The following is a 22,663-nucleotide window of genomic DNA, read 5'->3' on the forward strand; positions in this document are numbered from 1 at the left end:
GAGTGATTCTTGTGCAAAGATGCTCCTAGGTCAAAAGTGAGATTAAATCTGAACCGTTGATCAAATATAAATCAACGGCTCAAATCAATGAAAATTTTATAAATAAAAAAAAAAAAAAACAAAACAAAACAAAACAAAAAACAAAACGTTGTTCAAGATATGCTACTGGCCACTCATAAGCAATTCTCCTTTGATCTGTATTCTGATTGCTACAACAAGATTGGAAAACGATAATGGTTGTGTTTTGGGACTGTAAAAAAAAATAAATAAATAAAGGTGCGTCTTCAATTAAAAAAACAACGGTAAAAAATTGTACACTTTAAGAAGAAAAACAATGCACCGTAAGAAGAAAAACTATGCACCTAAAGCTTTAAGCCAACGCACCTTAAGTTTCAACAACTGACGCACCTTAAGCACACAAACCACGCACCATAAAAAGGAAAACCACGCACCAAAATCTTTAGATCGACGCAAGTTTCAACAACTAACGCACCTTAAACACACAGCACAAAAACCATGCACCTTAAGCCACCACGCACCATAAATTTGACCTAAATGTAAAAAAAAAAACAAATTGCCACCATGTTTTTTTTTTGTTTAAATAGGGCTCTCATCTCATCCTCGTTCACACCTAAGCACACCATCCGCATTTGAACACACACTCATGTCTTTCCATGATCATGATGGATTTGAGACCAAAAACGAATTAGCTAGACATCAAGTTTCAATTGTTGTGCTTTACAGTTGAACAATCTTAACGCTTCAAGAATGTATCATTCGTTGTTTTTTCATTGTAGCCCTTTTCTATATAAAAGCAAAGGTCTATATGTTTGTAACCCGTAAAACATGATTTCTCTTACTGTAGGGTGTGTAGATGATAAACCAAAGGTTCGCGCCAAATGATGGCACTAAAAAAAAATTTTTTTTTTTTTTAAAAAAGAAGCCAAATGACAACATTATCAATGAGCAGGAATAATTTCATTAGCCATTTCCTCACTTAGATATTCCAGTTTCACCGGACTAATTCCTAGTCTTCATGTGTGTGCACTACTGCCTCCAATCATGACCTTTAAGCCAAGCAATGAATCAACACTAAGCCCCAGGGGCGTTTCCTGGAATTCCTGCTTTATTTTATATATATATATATATATATATATATATATATATATATATAGATGGTGGATATGTGCTTTTTACAATAGTTGCAATGGCATTTGTAGAACATTTTAACATAATATTTTCAGGAATAGAAAAGTGTCTTAACATCCATCAATTTGTCCCTTAATTGTTCCATCCCTTATATTTGGGGATTTATTCTCAAAATTGTTTCAACTCTTCAAACTTATAATTTGAGCAAGAATTTGGAGTCACATATTCTTTGTCAATTGCACACTTTACAGACCTCAACAAGTATGACAAATTTATCGCCGCCGCATTCATAATATCCTCTCACTTCCTTTTGGAATACCTAGAAGAATTTGACTAAAGTCTAGGACAAGCACAATTGTTTTCCCTTTGAAAGGCAAATCTAGACTTTGTGGAGTGCTAAATCGCAATATATCATGCAAGCTTCTATCAAATGCTACAAAAGTACAAAGCAATGTCTGTGCATTATTTGCACTTGATAATGAGTTTAACACGTTGGCTACCTTGTTTGATGTTAGACATTGAGTCCTCATTTGGGTTTAGCAAAATTGCAAACCTAGCTAGAGTAGGCAATCTTTCCTTCCAGCAAAAGGAGAGAAACTATACCACTTGAAACTAAATTAAGTCTTCCATACCCGAAAATATGGTAGATATGTAATGAATTATACCTCCAATGGTCCTTCGAGTATTGTGCTATTACGCGCAAACGTCCTCCAAGTATAAAATGACCATCAAACGTTCTCCGAGTATCAAAAAATGACTAGTAAATGTCCTCCGAGTATAAAAAAACGACCACATGTGGTCTTCCATTAGCAAAGACATGAAAGTCGTGTTACATTTACGACTTTGGTTGGGTACCCTTCAATTTAACACCACTTTCATACATTTGCTAACAGAAGACTACGGGTGGCCACTTTTTGATACTCGGAGGACGTTTGCTGGTCATATCACAATACTCGAAGTCGAAGGACCATTGGAGGTATTAACTCACATGGTAATGGTTCAATGTTTAAATCAAAAGACTGTCTCCCCCACCCCCAGTCGAGTCTACTCACATTGCGAGGAAGCACTCACTTATGCAGCAACAGACTGAAATCTTTAGATTCAAGACCAATACCCATGAGAGGGAGGAGACTGGTGTAATTTGGTGCAATACATACATACAAACAAACATTTGGATGCATAAAGTTTTCAAGAATGGAACAAAACCTGAGACAAATGGCAGGGAGATACAGACAGGGGGAGAAGAGATTATGTTATTCATATCAGTGAATGATCATTCACTCCAAATAAACTCGGGTAGGGTAATGAAAATACTCAGTATAAATTCAAGACTCGAGCAGGCAGGAGTTGCAGAAATTAAGAAGTAATTGAGTTGAGTTTAAAGCAAGTGGCATATATACAGTAGCAGAGCATATTTACTAGTTAGTTACTGGAGCTAATTCTAACCTCAGAGGGAAGAAGAAGCAGCTGCAATGGCTTTCTGCAATTCACTCTCGACATCCCGGTTTCCATTGGACACATTCTTCTTGGCCTCTTTCTTCACAACGTCTCCCCCGGGATTCTTCTTGTTCCTCCATTGCTCAAAACCACTCGAACTCTCAACAATTGGACTAACCACCTTCTTCCCAACACTCTCTTCTCTCCGACCATGAGAACCACCAGTTCTCAGCAAATGCCCCATTTTCATTTCTTCCAACTTAGCCTTCATCTCTCGGTTCTCTCCCTGCAGTGTATCCAATTCCCTCTTCATCCAAAAACACATTCCTTTCAACAACTCCACCTCACCCCCACTGCTCTCACTCTTCTTCTCCTTCACCTCCTTAATAACCTCATCAACCCTCTCAATCCCAATCTTATTCAGAGTCAGATGCGGCATTCGTTTCCCCAAATCCTCCGGAAAATTCACACCCCATCGGCAATTCATCAAAACCGTCTTCGTTACTGGCATTTCAGTCCTGGCCATCACCGAAATCCCCGTAAAGATCGAGTCTTTACCATAATCCTCAAAGGAAAAGTCCTTTAAGCTCATAGGCCTCTCCAACGGAACAAACCCAAACGAATTTGCCTCCGCGTTCTGTTTGGGATTAGGGTTAGGGTTCGAAGAAGTGGCCTTCTTCAGAGAGAAGGAGCCGAGCTGGGGTTTGAGGAGCAAAGAGAAAGTGGGATTAGAATGGGGGCTATGAGGGGAGAAAGAGAAATTGGCGGAGATGATAAGAGGAGAGTTCTTAGGCGAGCCGTAGACGCCAATCCCCGATTTGAGGGTGAGCGTTAGCGGAGGCGCAGCGGGGGCGGAGGTCGATGAGGAGGAAGAGGTGGCGGTGTAGGCGAGCTTAAGAGTCGGGCCGGAGGAGAAGTTGGTGGCGAGGGAGAGGGAGAGGTCGGAGGGGTGGTGTGTAGTGGTGGAGAAGCCGGAGAGAAACGGAAGGTTGAAGATGGTGATCGGGATTTTAGCTCCGAGGAGAAGCGGCCGCGTCTCCGGCTGTTTTTGGTGGCTGCTCAACAGCTGCGACGGCGGTGGTTGCGGCGGCGGAGAGCATTGGGAGTCTTGGACCTTCAGTGAGAGCTTCATCTTTCTATCTCTCTCTCTCTCTCTCCAAAAACTCTTTTAGCTTCTCTCTCTCCCAAAAACTCTTTTAGCTTCTCTCTCTCTCCTCTCAAACTTTGTATCTGGTGGTGATTGGTGAACGGTTGAGAGAGAGCTTCGGCTTAGCCATTTCCGGGTTAACGGGAAGACTAATTTTTTGGGCCTTCGTTTTGAATCAATGGGCTTATTAGAGACTTAGACTATTGGACTACACTTTATCAATTGTGGATTATGGTACAAAACAAGGAAAATTATGCTGTGCATCTGTATGGTGCATACGGATGCAAAAATGATGTCGTTTTGCATCAAAACGCTTGTTTTACTTTTAAAAAAAAAATCAGTTTCGATTCCCAGCAACAACATTATGTTATTCATTTTTTAGTTCATTCATTCTGAATTTTTAGTTATGAAATTCCGGATGTATAGTTATGCATTCTGGATGTGTAGTTATGCAATTCTGGATTTATAGTTATGGATGTGTAGTTATGCAATTCTGAATGTATAGTTATGAAGTTATGGATGTGTAGTTATGCAATTCTGAATTTATAGTTATGAAATTATGGATGTGTAATTATGTAATTCTGGATGTGTAGTTATGTAATTCTGGATGTATAGTTATGAAATTATGGATGTGTAGTTATGCAATTCTGAATTATTTTTTTTTTAAAGTTAGACGTCAAAACGACGTCGTTTTTACATCCGGATGCACCATGCATGGTGCATACGGTGCACAGCATAACGACTGCCAAAACAACATTCAGATGATGTACTTTCAGTTAATAAATTATGCACTTATAAATAAATTGAAATCACATAATATGTTAACTGCATATACATAATTTATTCACTAGAGAAACATAATTATGTATCTACTACAATTAACATATTATTATGTACTTGCAATTAATAAATTATGTATATGCACTTAACATATTATGTGTTTTCAATTTATTTATAAGTACATAATTTATTAACTGAAAACACATAATATGTTAACTGCAGACACATAATCTAAATACTCATTTCGTCCCATTTTATGTGTCTGATTCGATTAATGAGACTTGACTTAAATTATTTTTAATTTAATTTTTTATAATGTTAAGTTTAGTATTATTATATAAAATTTATATATTTAGAAACTATATTAAAAATATTATTAAACACACAAAATCAAATCTAAAAATTATTAAAAAATACTAATGAAAATAATCAAAGAAGATATAGTTGGTTTGATCAATGAATAATAAATAATACATGTAAAATGACACAGAATGATTATCATTTTAAATCAAAGTTCACAATGTAAGGTGAACCTGCTCCGTAGTATAATTTGCCACAAGTTATAACTAAGGTTAATAGAACATATAACTATCAATAAAATATTTGAAGGATTAAGACTTACAGTAGATTTTACTTCTATAGACTATAGTTTCATTACTCGCTGTTCACTCAAATCTTCTTCTTCTTTGTTTTTTAGAAAATTATATTTTTGGTTATGTGACTATTATGATCTTGTTAATTTGAATATTTGACTTTAAAAACTATCAACTTAGTCCAGTAATTATGTAATTTTTAACACATTTGATCCTCCTGGTCAAATCATACGAGCAACAGTTGGGTGCGGGGCATAGAAGGAGCAAAATATACAAAATATACCTTCTTGCAGAAAACAAGAACAAATAACTTTCCCCCTTTTTTAAGACCATTTTGCCCCCATTAATAAATAATTTTAAAGGAATTACATTTGGCCGGGAGGACTAAATGTGTTAAAAATTGCATAGTTACGGGACTAAATTGATAGTTTTTAAGGTCAAGTACTCAAATTAATAAGACCACAATAATCACAAAACCAAAAGTGTAATTTTCTTTTTTTTTTTTTAATATTAAGGGAGAGAAAATAAGAAATCCTTAAAACCACAATAACTGCGTCTTATAGTTACTCTTCTTTGTTGAACGCCACCCATTTTCTTTCTTGCCCATAAAAGGTAAAACTCTCACCTCGAAAGTCCCACACTCTGATCGATAAAATTTGTGAAAATGGTAAATCATGGTGACTCGCTGACTCAGTGACTCATTAGGTGGAGGACCAGTGCCTATGATGAGAACATTAATATGCAAATAATTTTAGTATTGGTAAATACTATTTACAAAACACATGAAAGAGATATTTATAGGAGCCAAGTACAATGATTAGTTCAAGTCATGAATGATAAGAGTAGATTTACAATAATACAATGATGGCCCGTTTGGTTCACGGAATCAATTTGGAGGAAATAGAAATGTTATTCTACAGGGTAAGGAACAGAATATGAATTGTATTCTGTTGTTTGGTTCGCTGAAGGAATAGACATTGACTCATTGAGAACTGTATTCCAATGTTTGGTTGGTTAAAGAATAGGAATATAATATATGTTTAAAAGACATAAATACCCTTGTACAAAAAATATTATTATTATTATTATAATTATTATTATTATTATTATTATTATTATTATTATTATTATTATTATTATTATTATTATTATTATTATTATTATTATTATTATTATTACTAGGCATCAATTAATCATCATTCCATAATCAACTAGTAATTAATATATTATTATCATCATCATCATATCAAGTCAACTTCCTGGTAATCAACATATCAACATTATTCCTTACCAATAATATTAAAATAATGATTTGTAAATTATGAAACAAAATCTAAAATCATAATAAGTCTCAATCAAAGTTATATCACTCATTTATGTCCAAGTTTTTAATGCTAATCATTTTGTACATTATGCTTTTAAAGTTGTACTATATAATTTTTTGGACAAAAATACCCCTACCGTTATAACTTCTGTTATCTTTTCCATTATTTTTATCATGCACATGCATCCATCATATATTTTCTTATATTCTTTAATGATAATAATATTTGTAGATGTTATATATTAGATATTATAATAAATAAATTTGATTTCATATATATTTTAATTAGTAGGAATTTATTAGTTATTTTAAAAAATAATATATAAATATTAGGCATATGTTTTTGCGCATCGCGCATAGAAAAGACTAGTAGTCATATAAATAACAAAATAGTCAATGAAAGTTACAATGTTCATAAAATATAACTCTAACACCCCACTTTTATAACTCTTAATTACAACTCTAAACAGCCATTTACATAACTAAGCAGCGAAAATAATAACTAAAAATAAAATTAGTTGGAGTGTCACCGCCACAACCACCACTCCGTGGTGATTGCACAGGCTAAGGGGTAAACTAGAAATAAGATAAAAATCTGGTATCCAAATAAAATACTGGAATCATAAGGGGGAAAACGTCACCCCACAAGTCTACATCATCCTCAAAAACATAGAGTCAATAAATCTAAAATCCATAACATGATCATCAATAAAACTAGAGTTTAGACATCTCAAACTAAGAGACTAATCTAACTCGATCTCTTCTCATTGTTGGCCCACCTGAAAGGGGTTTTGCAAACAACACATAGACAAATAGGAAAACACCCGTTAGCACGAAGCTAAGTATAACCACACTCAACCCTGTAAAGCATTCTAGCATTTACTTTGAAAACATTTGATTTCTTTATAAACAATAAACTCATCTCAAATCATCCTTAGATCTAACACATACTTTCTAGATGCTTGCACCCTATTATATCAGTTGGCATGCTCATATATATATATATATATATATATATATATATATATATATATATATATATATATATATATATATATATATATATATATATATATATATATATATATATATATATATATAAAGATTGTTCACTTAAATTCATCAGCATATAAACTCCTCAAATAACTTAACAAGCAATTCATGCTTACAGATAGGATCATGCTAATAAGCCATATAACAGGTATTCTCATGCTTTTATATTCTCATCTCATAATTCGATAAACAAGACTTCTAATACAACAAAACGATTATAAATCAACATTCTCATTATGTACTCTCATGCGATACTTTACTCAAATGCAATCTTGTGCAATGCTATAATCATACTCATATGCAATCTCGTGCAACAATATACTCATACTCATATGCAATCTCGTGCAATAATATACTCATACTCATATGCAATCTCGTGCAATAATATACTCATACTCATATGCAATCTCGTGCAATACTATAAACATACTCATATGCAATCTCGTGCAATAATATACTCATACTCATATGCAATCTCGTGCAATAATATACTCATACACATATGCAATCTCGTGCAATACTATATATATATATATATATATATATATATATATATATATATATATATATATATATATATATATATATATATATATATATATATATATATATATATATACATATATACATACTCAATCACTCATTATAAAAATAGAGTACTTTTTGTGGAGGTCTCTTTCTTACTTTTGAGTCTCTCTTGACTCGTTTTCTTTCTCTTGAGTCTCTCTTGACTCACTTTCTTTCTCTTAAGTCTCTCTTGACTCACTTTCCTTCTCTTGAGTCTCTCTTGACTCACTTTCTTTCTCTTGAGTCTCTTTTGACTCGCTTTCTTTCTTTTACTCGTAGACGGCTTAGGGTTTCACCGAGGCGTGAATTATCCCATCGGGAACGGCATAAATCTGACCCAATATCTCCTACCGTCTACGGAACCAATCTCGTGGTTCTATCTCTGTGGAATCAGGTATCAAACTATTGGTTTGCACACCCCCAAACCAGGATTCCAAGCCTGGCGGGCAGTTTCCAACCTCGTAACGTGGGAACACGCCGCGTTACATATACTGGGACCGCAATGTCCATAAATATCTCCCGAGATGACATAATCCAAACGGTATCCTCTAAAACCTCACCGATATAAATAATACATAAATATATCTCTCATGCATGCAACAACTCTACTACTTCTCAATGCATCAAAGAATGATATACCACATGCTTATGGTTTTTGAAAGTATTCTTGGGCTCACGTTGGCCCCTTATGCATTTTTGAAATATGACACATGTGAAATGTCAAAATGCTCTATAACATGCTTCTAAACCATGTATAAAATAACATGAAATACTTAAGAATATAACATCATGCTCGGTTTGCAACATAGCAATTTCTATACATTCTATCAACAAAACATGCTTCATTTCTCATTGATCAAATATCACAATCTAGTCATGCTTTCATAAAAAATCATATTCTCAAATGATCATGCTCCTTTACTCAATAAAAATATCATCAGATCACATAGTCAAATAATTCTTCATACACAATAAACTAGCAAATATATACTCCGTGTAGCAAATCTTCAATAAAACTTTCATAACATACTCGTTTTTAATCCAAATTCAACGAAATCAAAGCTAAAACGTGCGTCGAGACGGTCCCGAAGAGCCGAGCCACAAGGGCCCGTAACACTCAGCTCAAAACGACACGTAGCTGAGCCACAAGGGCCCGGCCACTGCACAGATTCTTCTCAGAATCAAAGTCAGGGACCTGGGGCGGGACTCCTCATGGTCCACCCCATGTACCCCGCTACTCCACCGGGACTAGGCGGCGGCCCTCCTCTAGGGCCGTGCCCTAGTCCCGTGCAACCACGGCTCTAGGCGGCGGCCCTGCTGATGGGTCGCGGCAAAGGCTGTTAGTCTGATCTGGTGCACACCCAGTGTGCACCAGAAGGCTTTCTCATATGCAAAACTCAATCCAAACAAGTCCAAAACAATCTCAACAACTCACAAACAAATACTAGATCACTTCTAAGCATAAACACAACAAAATCTCATAGATTCTACTCATTTCTACTTAATATAAAGGCTTCACAGAGCCAAATTTCAAAGAGGGGGTCCATGGGGTTATACCTCTTGTTGTCTCTTCTTCTTGTATGGATTCCTTCTTCTTCCCAACTCAACCACTACCCCCTTCACCACCTAAATGTCTCAAGCAAGCCAAACAACAACACTTAAGTGGAGAACCTCAGAGATTTGAAGCTAAAGAGGAGAAACTAGATGAGCAAAGGGTGAAAATGAACCTAAGAACTCAATGTGTTTCTTAGGTGGGAAGACAAAGAATGGAATCAGGGGAAAAGGTTGGCTTTCTATTGCTTTTATATGGGTTCAAAACCCTAGAAGGATACTCAATCATTGGTTGAGGGAAAAGTGGTAATTTTTGGGGTAGTTCTAGCAAAGATCAGACAAGGAGAAATGCTCTTTTTGGTCCACCTTGCAACATGGACCATAGACTAGAAATGCTATTTTAAATGCTTTGGGGTTGAAAATGAATTTTCTCAAAAAGCTAATTAGATGAACTCTTGTTTAAAATCTTTTTGAATTCTCCCGGTCTCACTCATATAAATTTCTCGATTTAAATCTTGGTACGCAAAGTACCCGAAAATTTAGGAATTTTCGAATAGAATCAATTTTGGTGTTGAATTAATTTAAAATGTGACGAAAATAATTTATTCAAACACCAATTAATCACAAAAAAATTTAATGGAGTGAAAATGGCTATTTTGAAATTTCTTAATACCGGATTTATAAAATAATTTTTTTGGTTGTTACAATAACTATGAAGAAGAATGATTAATTGATAGCAAGGAATCTTCTGATCCACTGTAGTCTTCGATTAGGATCAAGACTGAGAAAAAAACTACTTTATTAGGATGATCATGTTGGGTAGTTTCTTGTTGGTATACCCCAAAAATAATAATCCTACGAAAAGATTATCATTATATGGAAAGGCAAATAATTGGGAAGGAAAGGGTGGATGATTCGATTAGAGGTTAGCACGAGTTGAACGAATTGTTCGTTTCCTTAAAACCTTATTTGCTACCTCTTACAAGTGCTAGGAGCGTTGTAGCCTAGGTTTCCCAGGATAAAACGTGGTACGGTTCAACGTTTGAGCACCCAAACTTTGAACTAGAGCAAAGCTTATAACACAGTAGGCTAAGAGAGGAGTAGAAGCAGAGATTCTGGAGCTAGAAAACAATTGTCTATGTTCCGTGTAAAATTCTGCTGCAACTACTACTTCTTATATAGGAGAAGATGGTGTAAATAGCATTTACTTAGGCATTCAAACCCATGTTCAAAACCTTCAAAACTAACCATTGAATATAAGGATTAATTCTGGAATTTAAAATTGGAATTAATTCCGTAACAGGTGAATTAATCCTCCCAACAGTCATTTGAACTGAACAGATATGAAACGTTCCAGAAATGATAGGCGTGTACCGCTGTACACCGGTAGACGGTATACCGTTTCAGAAACACGGTATGTACCCCAGCGGAACGCACCACACTGTGTATACCGGTACACGTGAATCGCAGAGCGGAACGTATCGGTAGACCAAACTAGGGGTGTAAATGAGTCGAGCCGCTCGCGAGCGGCTCGGTCAACACTCGGCTCGAGCTTGGTCAAAATCGAGCTCGAGCGGCTCGTTAGATAAACGAGCTCGAGTCGAGCCTAGATACTCTAGGCTCGTGGCTCGTCGAGCCGGCTCTCGAGCCGTAAAATATAATATAATATATATATATATATATATATATATATATATATATATATATATATATATATATATATAATTAAAATATATAAAAATAACAATTAAAATTTTTAAACTCAAAAGCCTAAAAATTTCTAGAATTCTAGCGCCTTCAGATTTCAGATTTCAAGAGAGACTTTGGCTCTTCGTCGACTGTAGAGAGACTTCGAAAGTTCGACAACTCACGAGTCACGACTGCAGAGAGCCGTTGCTACCGTCGCGTGTCGCCAACTTATTTTGAATGTTTTGAAGTTTGAACAATGTTATTGACTTGTGTCTTGTACTTCGTTGCGAATTTATTTTGAGTGTTTTGGTTTGAATTTTGTATTATTTATGTATGGATAAAATAGAGTAGTTTAAATTTTAAATCATACAGGCCAAATCGTCAAACTCAAGGTTAAAACCGAGCTCAAATTCAAGCCCGAACTCGAGCTCGAGCAGCTCAACAATTGCCGAGCTCGAGCTCCAGCATCAAGTCACGAGCTCAAGCTAAGCTTCCTTTAACGAGCTCGAGCATACCCACGCTCAAGCTCAGCTCAATAAACTTTAAAAGAGCTCTTGTATAAATAGTGGGGCAAATCCACTTCCACAGCCAATGTGGGACAAAAGCTTCACTTTTTCCCTTCATTTTTCCAACTCAAATGGGTCTACTTTAAAAATCAATATCTCATTTACCCATTATCTGTTTTGAGCGTACAATATATCAATCTCTTCATCTCACTACGACGAACCCGAATCCACTTTGATCCGTCCCAAATCGGAAGTGGACCCACTAATATTTGTACCACAAAATAACTACTTAAAATGTCATTTTATGCTATTTTTTCCAACAGATCAGTGAGCTTAAACGAAACAAGGTCCATTTTATCATTTGCCAAACCATCAACCTCTTTTAATGCACGTTCAAGCTTCTGAAACATATCCATATCACGATCATATTGAAGACCATCGGACAAATTCTTACCAACCCCTGACATTGTATTGCTTATTAGCTTCGCATCATTAAGCATATTCTCAGCACATATCTCAATAACGTCATCATGACTCATCTTTCTCTTACTTGAATTGCTTTTTTTTTTCTACCATCATTTTGTGGCTCAGGTTGTGTACTCGTTAAATCAATATCATCCAAACTAACAAATGCACTATCTTACGTGGCTCAGGGAATATGTTTAACTACCTTAAACCATTTCCATCTATGATATGTAGAGGTAGTTAGAACTGGTTCAGGATCTTTGAATAAATGATTTCAGAGTTTCAAAACAGCATTTAATACTATAAGATTTCACTCGGTTTTTATTAGAACACGAAATTGTCAAGGTTGACATCATCATTATAAACAATAAACTCACAGAAACACACATATCCAACCACACACGCAACACAGCTACACATCTTTTCCTTCTTTCAGTACGAGTTATTAAACGCAATCGAGCCATAACTGCAAATTTATTTTAAAACTTACAATAACTTATACAAATTACAATAACACTACGGCAAAAAAAAAAAAAAAAAAAAAACAATAAACTACATAATATATATATATATATATATATATATATATATATATATATATATATATATATATATATATATATATATATATATATTCAGGTAAAAACACATCTTAAAATATAAACATGAGGTTATGATTTGGGCGTGTGTTATTCTATTGTTTATTGAGTTTTTATGTTAAGAGGGGTACATGTGGTATTTTGGTTGTATTTTGGTTCTTGCCCACGGGACATCGTATAATGATTGTGCACATGCGTTTCGTGTCCATCATGGAACAATATACTTTTCTAGGATTGACTCATACCCTCTTGTCTTCATCACCAACATCACATGCCTGCATAGTATACCAACACGGTTAAACTTTTTGCACGCACACTCTATTTCCTTTGCCTGTGAGGTTTCGGTTACTTCATACATTTTTCCATTTGTGTCCTTAACTGTGTACTTCCATATATCCCCTCTGTTGTGTTTGTCGATGATGTCACACGTGAAACTGGCTTCCCATACATGTTCTTGGAATTCGTAGAATATGTTTATAGTGTACACTGTAGTAGCGTTTTTCTCAATACTCAATGGGGTTTTAGTTTCAGGGTACGAACCTTCGTTTTCTGCAATTAGTCTTGCATGTTTATGTCTTTGTTCTCCGATGGCGCTGTTGTATTGCGCCATGAATTCTACTAGGATGCAGTGGTGGTTTGTGAATTTACCAAAATAGTTGTTTTCTGATTCTGATCTTGATGTTGTCCTGAGCAGTCCTGCCATTAATATGTCATTGAAGTATGCTGGTATCCATGATACACGCGCCTCGTAAAGCTTGGCAAACCACCTATGGTCTTTAAGGTTGTAGTCCTTCATAATTGTTTCCCATTTTCTCTTGAATTCATCTATGGTTAGTTTGTCATCCCATACGGTACTATTCAATGCCTTCTTGAAGTCCTGATTGTGCCACAAGGCAACCCCTACCTTTTCCCCCACTTTTGTCATAATGTGCCACATACAGAATCGGTGCCTTGTTGTTGGCATAGTTTGTGGTACTACTATCTTTAGTGCAGGATCTTGGTCAGTTATAATACATCTTGGCGCGTATTCCATTGCAGTGTTGAACTTAGTTAGTAGCCACTCATACGACTCTACATCTTCTTTCGCAATCAGGCCTGCCCATAATGTTATGCATCTTTTGTGGTTATCCACCCCCGTGACAGGGACGAACACTAACATGTACCTGCAATGTAAGCACGGTTGGTGTTAGTATTACACTCGGCTTGTTACTTACTTCGCTGCGTGTCCATGCATTATTCTGTGTGCACACCTGTATTACTAGGCATGCATACACACTAGTGTTTGTATTCAATATATACTGAGATGTACCTGTTTGTGCTGTATCTAGCGTCGAATGACATGACAATATGACATCACCGAAGCATGCATAATTCCTTCGGGATTGTGCGTCTACCCAGAATAATCTAGTTAATTGTGCTTCTTCGTCTATGTCAAAATCGAAATAGAAGTCTGGGTTGTCCTCTTTTCTTTTGAACATGTCTTCTATCACCATTTGGCCATCTGCCTCAGCTATATAGGCCAATAGGTCTCGCCTAAAATTGCAGAACTCAATGCATGTTGCTCCTATATCTGTAAAGCTTCCCACCATCTCTTTGAATAGTCCGAACGCTTTTGTAGGACTTATGTTTGCCTTTGCACAATGAGCCAAAAAGGTTTTGTGGCCGTTGTCGAGTTGCCTATTTATCTTTAAAAAAGGTTTGCCCGTGTCTGAGCATAGACAGTGCGTATGTCGCAGCTCAATTGCATGGACTTTGTATCCGCCTGTGTCACGCTTTGTCATTACCATACGCGCCTTACATCCTATCCTGTTGGACGTTCTCCTCCGCCTCTTTCGTTCTTTTGTGCTATTTTGGGATTCTTTTGTTTTAGCTTTGTAACCCTCTCCTGAGCACAACAAGTATTTGATTGACACTTCCCCCTTCCGATTTCTACGCTTTGTGCCGTTCCTAACATCAAATCCTGCCTCTTTAGCGTATTCCACGTAGAAATCAATCCCGGTGTCTACTGTTTCGAATTGTTGTCCTTTGTACGGTGTCTTCTCATTTTGTGTTGTCGGTCTCCAATATTTCGCACCATCTTCGCGTATTCCCATCTCACATTCTGTGTCACTATGTCGGTCTGTCCGCATTGGCCCTCACCTATTAAACACAACAAATATACACATTAGAGGGGTGATCCAAGTGTAAATGATTAGATATAGCGTGGGGGTTTGATTTATTGCGAGTTGTTGAGTATGTGCACGGTAGACTCCAGCGATGTGCTTGGGTTGTCTAAACTGCTACTGTGTACTCGTTTTGACAACCCGATTTTGGGTGGTTTCTGCTTGGTGCACTCGGGACCATTGTTGTGTGCGCGACACCAGAAACGCAGGCGTCCACTTTCGTTAATCTCCTGTGGGCTATTACTATGCTATTACTCTTGTTTTTGTATGTTTTGTCCAGTAGATTAGAACCTAATTCGCACAATTATTATTTCTTATTCATGAATTTACATATCAATATACTGTTACGGTATTAATCACACTCTATTCTACACCTATCAGAATAACGGTTGGCGTGAATACCTGGTATTGATGGTGTTGTATAATCCATGCTCGACTCTCAGAGTTGTAGTGTAGTGATTGCCGTTGGTTGTCGTTGATTACCGACGTGTCTATGCTTCCTTGTCGCGGTGGGGGGCAGCCGATGGGGGGTGGGTGCCGTGTCAGTTGCAGTATACAAAGTCCTACTCTAATTACTCCACTCTAATTAAATAAATAAATATATATATATATATATATATATATAAATATATATATATATATATATATATATAATTAAATATCTAAATAATTAATTTGTAAAAAATAAAATTAAGAAAAATCCTTTGTTTGAAGCTTTAATTTGATGTAGATGTAGACGGTAGAAGGAATTGCAAAGATTGATGTAGAATTGCGGAAAGAATTGCTTGATTGATGTTGATGATGAAAGGAATCGCAGATGTGGAAGGATTCGCAGGGAGAGAACGAAGAGAAAGATAGGTTAAAATAAAAAGGTTAAAATTGAAATATATATATATATATATATATATATATATATATATATATATATATATATATATATATATATATATATATATATATATATTCCTGAGGAGTCAGGAATAAGTTAATACCAGGGGCCCTGGTAATAGCTATTACTTTATTTGAGGTAATAGGCTATTACTAGGAATATTATTCATGGTAATAGAAATGGTTACTAAACAAAGAAATAGGCTCATTACTGAGAATGTTATGCCATTCCCGGCCTATTCCGTGAACCAAACGGGTCATGAGAGGGAGAAGGAATTCTAGTGTTGATAAAACACAGAGTCCTATTATGTCCCCTCAAGGTTAAGGGTCTTTAAAGGGAACATTAAGCTTGTCCCTTAGAAGATTGAATCTGGCCGTGGTGAGTGGCTTGGTGAGTATGTCTACTAGTTGGTCTTTTGTAGAGATGTAGTTGACTTATTATTCATTCGATGATACTTTGTCGCAAACAAAGTGATATTCTATTTTTACATGTTTAGTTCGGGAATGAAACACATGATTTGCACACAAATAAGTAGCACCAAGATTGTCACACCAAAGTCGATGTGTTTTTAGCATAATGAAACCAAGTTCTCGAATGAGAGCAACTAACTGTGTTACTTCTGCTTAGACATTAGCTATGGCTTTAATTTGTATCTTGCTTCTGTTGGGGATCTAGCCACTATTTTTTGCTTACGATAGGTCTAAGAGATTAATTTTTGCTAGTAAAGACAACAAAATCACTGGTGGACTTGCGTCATTAGGGCACCCGCCCCATCAGAGTCTGAAAAAACATGAATATCATTAGAGTCTAATTTTGTAAAATGTAGACCATAGTCTAGAGTACCTTTAACATACCATGGAACACGTGGTATTGCTACCCAATGCTTAGTGTTTGGGCAGTGTATGAACTGACAGAGTTTGTTGACTGTAAATGAGAGATATGATTGATGGTTAGTTACTGAAGCGCTCCAACAAGACTGTGGTACTGTATGAGATTTTATTTGAGATAAGGTTGTACACTTAGCTTGCTGTTGACTGGAATCAGAGTTGAGATAGGTTTGCAATGTTCCATTCTCGACTTTTTGAATATCTCAATCATCGTGCCCTTGCTATTAATTGTCTATATTCCTGAAAAGAAGCTTAGTGGTCTCATGTCTCTGATTTTGAAGATATCAATTAGTCTGCTTGTTATAGAATTCAAGAAGCTTTTGTTGCTGCCCATTATTAGTATATCATCAACATAGACCAACAACTAAATATGAGTGTTAGTAGTTAAATAGATAAACATTGATGCATAAGTTTTTGAAGTCTTGAATCCGATTGAAAAGACAATCATGAAGACGATTGAACAACGCATGGGCTGCTTGTTGCAAACCATAGAGAGGTTTTTGCAATTTGCAAGTATAAGTAGGAAAAGTTTTGTCAATGTACATCAATGGTTTCTTCATAGAAACATTCTCACTTAGGCAGCCATTCAGGAAGGAATTATGAACATTGAGCTGCCAGATAGACCCATTTTTGTTATTGCAATTTACAAGAGATAACAAGGGCCTGTTTACTAACAGAAAATTGTTCTATGTTTTCTGTTTCTTAATTTTTCAGTTTTCATTCTCTATTTTCCATTCTATGTTTTCTGTTTAGAAAACTTGTTTACTTTTTTTTTTTTTTAAGATATAATAGTCATAGATTAATAAGAGTCTGAAGACAAAACATTACACAGATAGGGGGGAGGGTTATAGAATCACTCCATACAATTAGACGTAAAAGCGGACTGCTTAGCGACCAAATGCGTTGCCCGGTTCGCTAATCGTTTAGAGAACGATAAAAATACATGAGAAAAGCTACTCAATAGATTTTTAATATCCTTAACTAACAAATGAAAAGAAGACTCCTCCAAATTCTGATTAACGTTTTGGACCACAATGAGAGAGTCTGTTTCCACCTGCACCCTGTCCAGATTTAGCTCTTTGATCCAGATTAATGCCTCTCTAATCGCCGCCGTTTCTGCTTCTCTTGGGGTGAATAAACCCAGTTATTGGAATTCCTTTGCTGCAAAGAATTTTCCTTCCTCATCACGAATGACACAGCCAAAACCCATAGTTTCCTTTTCATTGTTAATGGTTGCGTCCACATTCATTTTAAGATAGCCAAGGTGTGGTCTGATCCAGGAATCTGCAACCTGCCTTTGTTGAGCAATCGTCTCCACCCCAGTGTCCGCAACCAATCTCCAGCCCCTCAAGAATGTAAGGGCTCTATTTAAAGTGGCATTAGTTGGAAGATGATTTTTGTTGTTCCATACACTATCATTTCGTTGTTTCCAGATATCCCAGCAAATGATAATACAGTTTCCAAGTTGCATAGAGCTCAGCTTCGACATGTTAATGTGAGCCACTCATGGAAAGAAGAAGTGGAAGCTAGTTGAAACCTAAAACCTGCAAGAGACCATACATCTTTGGCCACCCTACAGTCAAAGAAAAAGTGCCAAATAGATTCATTTTCCTCCCTGCATAGAGGACAAATATCATCACATTCAACTCTTCTTTTGAGCAGCAGGTCTCTAGTGGGAAGGCAATCTGTGCACACCTACCAGAAGAAACTTTTGACCTTCGGGGGTAACTTCATCTTCTAGAATACTAACCAGTACTTCTTCTCATCCTGAGGTAATTCACCATTTAGAACTTTATAGCAACTCTTAACTGAGAATACACCACTAACTTCAGGTGACCATATCAGTTTATCTAGAGAGTTCTGCACTGGAAGGGGAATTTTCAGAATTAGTTGAGCATCTCTTATGTTGAACATTACATTAATAGTCTCGCCATCCCAATTTCTGTTTGTAGAATCCTTCAAAGAGTCCACAGTAGCCTGCTCTATCAGAGGATAAGGGAAAGTTGTAATCTTTGAGCTTCTTTTATTAGGTAACCAACTGTCCTTCCAGATCTGACTCGAGTTCCCTCTGCCAACTCTCCACCTGCAAAGCCTTCTTATAATATCCTGAGTTTCCATAAGACTAGTCCAGATGAAAGAAGGATTTGAACCTCTAGAAATGTAGAATTAGGGAAGTATCTAGCTTTATACACCCTTGCTGCTAAAGAACCTGGGCTGTTGATAAGTCTCCAAGACTGTTTTGCAAGCATAGCTAGATTGAAATTCCTCAAGTTTCTGAATCACAGTCCTCTCTAGTCTAGAAAACTTGTTTACTAACTTATTTTCAATTTTTTTTTTTTGGATTAGGTCTAATATATGTAAATTTTTTACATAAAAACTAAAAATTATATCTGAACCAATAATCTACTAAGTTCACCTAAAATTTACTTTAGATAATATTAATATTTTTTAGCTAATATTTAAAATATTTTTTGGATTTATTCATTTGAATGGCATGTATATAAATATATAATTTTTACTTTGAATTCTAATATATGTGAGATTTCATTATCCGATATTCGGACCGAACTTGTATTACGATATAACATAACTAAAAGTATACGAACTAATAATCTATTGAGTTCAATCAAAATCTAAAACATTGTATAGAGTTCAATTCTTAATTTTGATAATGTAAGTAATATATATAATGTCTAACTTTAAAGTGTAACTGTGTAAACAAATAAGTTGTGTTTAAATAAGTAAAAGTAAGTAGAAAAGACAGAAGATTGTGATAAGTAAAAGAAGATGATAATGAATGTAGTCATAGTAATGTGATTATAGTGACATATAACCAAATAGATGATAGATGATTCTGCTTTCTATTTAGAAAACAGTTTTTAAGAGTTTTTCAATTTTTTAGAAAACTGGAAAATTATTTTCACTTTTCAAAATGGAAAACTGTGGTAATAAACATATTTTATGTTTTCTAATCCTCAATTCTCCAGTTTTTCAGAAAACTGGAGAAAATTTCCTGTTAGTAAACGGGCCCCAAGAGTCTTACTATAGTTAGTTGGTTTCACCACATGGTTGAAAGGGTCAACGTAATCTTCTTCTTCAACCTGGTTGAACCCTTTTGCAACAAGTCGAGTTTTGTATCGTTCAATTGATCCATTCGTTTTTCTCTTGATTCGGAACACCCACTTGCATCCAATTATGCCTATATATCTCAGTTAGGTGGAACCAACTTCCATGTGTTGTTATGTAGTAGCGCATTGAACTCTTCGCCCATTGTTGTTCACTATTCAGGGTTCTTCACGACATGAGAGTGGTAGATGGGCTCAAAATCATCTATACATGCAATCAAAGCTTTATTACTTGTGGATTCACAAGTCATGTAGCGAAGTACCATAAGATGTTTGAGTTGAGACGGGGCTTTTATTCTACCCCGTTCAGGCTTGGAAGGAACAACAAGAAGATGTTCGGGAGCCAAATCCGCTGGGGTGGGGGTACCGTTGACACGATCGTGTCCAAGACATGTCACAACTATGTCCCTTTCTAGAGAGGCGACACAATTGTGTCTCTGGGTTGTGTACTTTTCTCGATGGGCGGCACGGTTGTGTCTAGGGCGTGTCACGACTGTCTCTTTTTGGATAGGCGACACGGTCATGTCGATCTTTGAGCAGCTCAATATGCTTGGTGTGTTGAATACAGCTTATGGAATTGCATTTTGAGCATGAGTAGGAACATGCAGAGGTGTTTTAATTTTGCTTCAAAAGGGAAAATATTTTCATCAAATCAGACATGGCATAAATTAAGAATACTAACTTGAATTCACTGTTATAATTTTAAAAAGGGTTAATTCCACCGGAGGTCCCTTGTCTTTGGTGGCAATTTCAAATTTAGTCCCAGCGTATCGTTTTTGCCATTTAACATCCTAGACTATCATATTTTGGAAACTTAAGGTCCTTCCAATGACTTTTTCATTGAAAGTCTATTTTAAGAAAGGGTATTTTGGTCTCTTCCATTATTTTTTTTTATTTTCAATTTAATAGCTCCTATTTTTGTTTTGTTTTGCCGGTTTTCTTTGATATATGTTTTCTCGAAGCCTATATTAATATTCCTCGGCCAGGCACCGGACATTTCCTCCGCCGCTGCCTTGGTTGAAATATCTTATTTTGAAACTTAGTGTCCAGAGAAAAACCATATCAGAGAACAAAAGCATAAATTCACAAAAAATGAAATGAAATGTATTGATATAAAGAATAAAACTGTGTAAAAAAAAAAAAAAAAAAAAAAAAAAAAAAAAAAGGTATTATAGAAGACATTTACATTAAGCTAGGTAATCTGTAAAAGAAAAACTATGGCTTTTCCAAATATGTCAGAAATGATGTTTATATTAAGCAAGGGAATGTACATAAGGAAACTAGAATTATGTTTTAATTTTTAGGAGCCATTGAGAGCTGCTGCATTGGATCGATGGAAACAGATGTTGCTGAAGAGGTATCAAATGATGCAGTTCAACTATCTCAGCAAGTTGAGACGATAGTCCCATCCAACCTCTAACATCAGCATACGTACATCAACATCTCCCCCTCCCTCCCCCAATGAGGAATAAGACTTATTGGCTCCAAAATAGGAGCTATTAAATTGAAAATTTAAAAAATAATGGAAGAGACCAAAATATCCTTTTTTAAAATAGGCTTTCAACGAAAAAGTTATTGGAAGGATCTTAGGTGTCTAAAATATGATAGTCTATTAGTCTGGGATGTTAAATGGCAAAAACGATAGTCTAAGACTAAATTTAAAATTACAACCACAAACAAGGGACCTCCGGTAAAATTAACTCTTAAAAAAATAAAATAATAACTTACTCCGTTAGGGCAACCCCAACAAGGGATTCATTCCTTAATTTTAGAATCGTAAAATGCACATGCCTTGCTTTTCAACAAATGAGAAGACCAACTTTTAGCTTAATTTTTCTCCTGCAACATAGAAAATTTTGTCAGAAAATTTTAAAAATAAATAAATAAATGAAGGGTGAGACGCGCAGGTGCGTCTCACCCTTCTGCCTGGCGGACGCGTGTGTTACACACGCCCGCTAGGGCGTTTCAGAGTGGCCGCCAACTGGCGGCCACTCTGAAATCATTTTAATTTTGGCCGTTGCCTTGGCAACGGCCTATATCTGTGCATAGTTTGTGCCGTTGCAATTTGCAACGGCATAAATTGTTATTATTATTATTTTTTATTGTTAATTATAAATTGTAATTTTATTTTTTATGCGTTTAAATTTATTTTTAACCGCTTTGTAGTTTAACTTTTAAGCAATTAGTTATTTAATTTTCATTTTATAACTATCGTATTAATTAATTAGACTTACTATGTTTATTTTAATTATAAGTTCGAAAATGAAAGCTTGTAATTTTTACGTATGTTCATTTTCGTATACAATTCATTTATGTTTATTATAAAATTATAAATTTATAAATTAAATAAATTTAAAAATAATTAAAATATGAAGATAAAATTGTGGGTCCACAAAAAATTGTGAAAAAACTTAAAATTAATGAAAAGAAAAGATTTTGTAATGATGAGGTGGATATTGGAACCTATAAAAATGTGGGGTAAAATTTTCAACTATTGAAGATGCCCTAATAAATTGGGAAGACACGAGGGCGTGGTAGTCTAGGCCGGTGATAACTGATGATTCCTCCTCGTTTTCATCATTTTGTCATGGGTACTCCTGTCTCACAATTTCTACTTTGTTCAAATTCCAAAAGCATCAAACTAAGCATCTGCTGTACTGCATGGGAATATGCCACAAAATATGTTCTCTATCTGATCCACCATTTTTCACTTCTTGCTGTCAATTTCTGGACATAACCA

The 22,663-nt window shown here is 35.7% G+C and overlaps 2 protein-coding genes across 2 annotated transcripts; both read right to left on the reverse strand.

Annotated features, from left to right (window-relative positions):
• Positions 1 to 2,384: 2,384 nt before the first annotated feature.
• LOC109185392 lies at positions 2,385 to 3,877 on the reverse strand. Its single transcript, XM_019335396.1, has 2 exons — positions 3,782 to 3,877; positions 2,385 to 3,722 (listed from the first exon to the last, which is right to left on the reverse strand). The coding sequence occupies exon 2, from the start codon at positions 3,716 to 3,718 to the stop codon at positions 2,597 to 2,599; it is 1,122 nt and encodes a 373-aa protein (XP_019190941.1). The 5' UTR covers positions 3,719 to 3,722; positions 3,782 to 3,877; the 3' UTR covers positions 2,385 to 2,596.
• A 9,191-nt stretch (positions 3,878 to 13,068) lies between these two features.
• LOC109185257 (protein FAR1-RELATED SEQUENCE 5-like) lies at positions 13,069 to 14,989 on the reverse strand. The gene is made up of 2 exons (XM_019335238.1): positions 14,160 to 14,989; positions 13,069 to 14,023 (listed from the first exon to the last, which is right to left on the reverse strand). The coding sequence occupies exons 1-2, from the start codon at positions 14,987 to 14,989 to the stop codon at positions 13,069 to 13,071; spliced, it is 1,785 nt and encodes a 594-aa protein (XP_019190783.1).
• Between the last annotated feature and the right edge of the window lie 7,674 nt (positions 14,990 to 22,663).

This window comes from Ipomoea nil, unplaced genomic scaffold (assembly GCF_001879475.1).
Source record: "Ipomoea nil cultivar Tokyo-kokei standard unplaced genomic scaffold, Asagao_1.1 scaffold1317, whole genome shotgun sequence".
NCBI classification, from domain to species: Eukaryota; Viridiplantae; Streptophyta; class Magnoliopsida; order Solanales; family Convolvulaceae; genus Ipomoea; species Ipomoea nil.

Excerpts from the sequence above, each read along its gene's own strand:
- LOC109185392 (XM_019335396.1), bottom strand. The coding sequence starts at position 3,718 with ATGAAGCTCTCACTGAAGGTCCAAGACTCCCAATGCTCTCCGCCGCCG.
- LOC109185257 (XM_019335238.1), bottom strand. The coding sequence starts at position 14,989 with ATGCGGACAGACCGACATAGTGACACAGAATGTGAGATGGGAATACGC. Across the intron at positions 14,024-14,159 it reads GCACAAACAGGTACATCTCA|GTACATGTTAGTGTTCGTCC; the intron begins GTATATATTGAA and ends CTTACATTGCAG.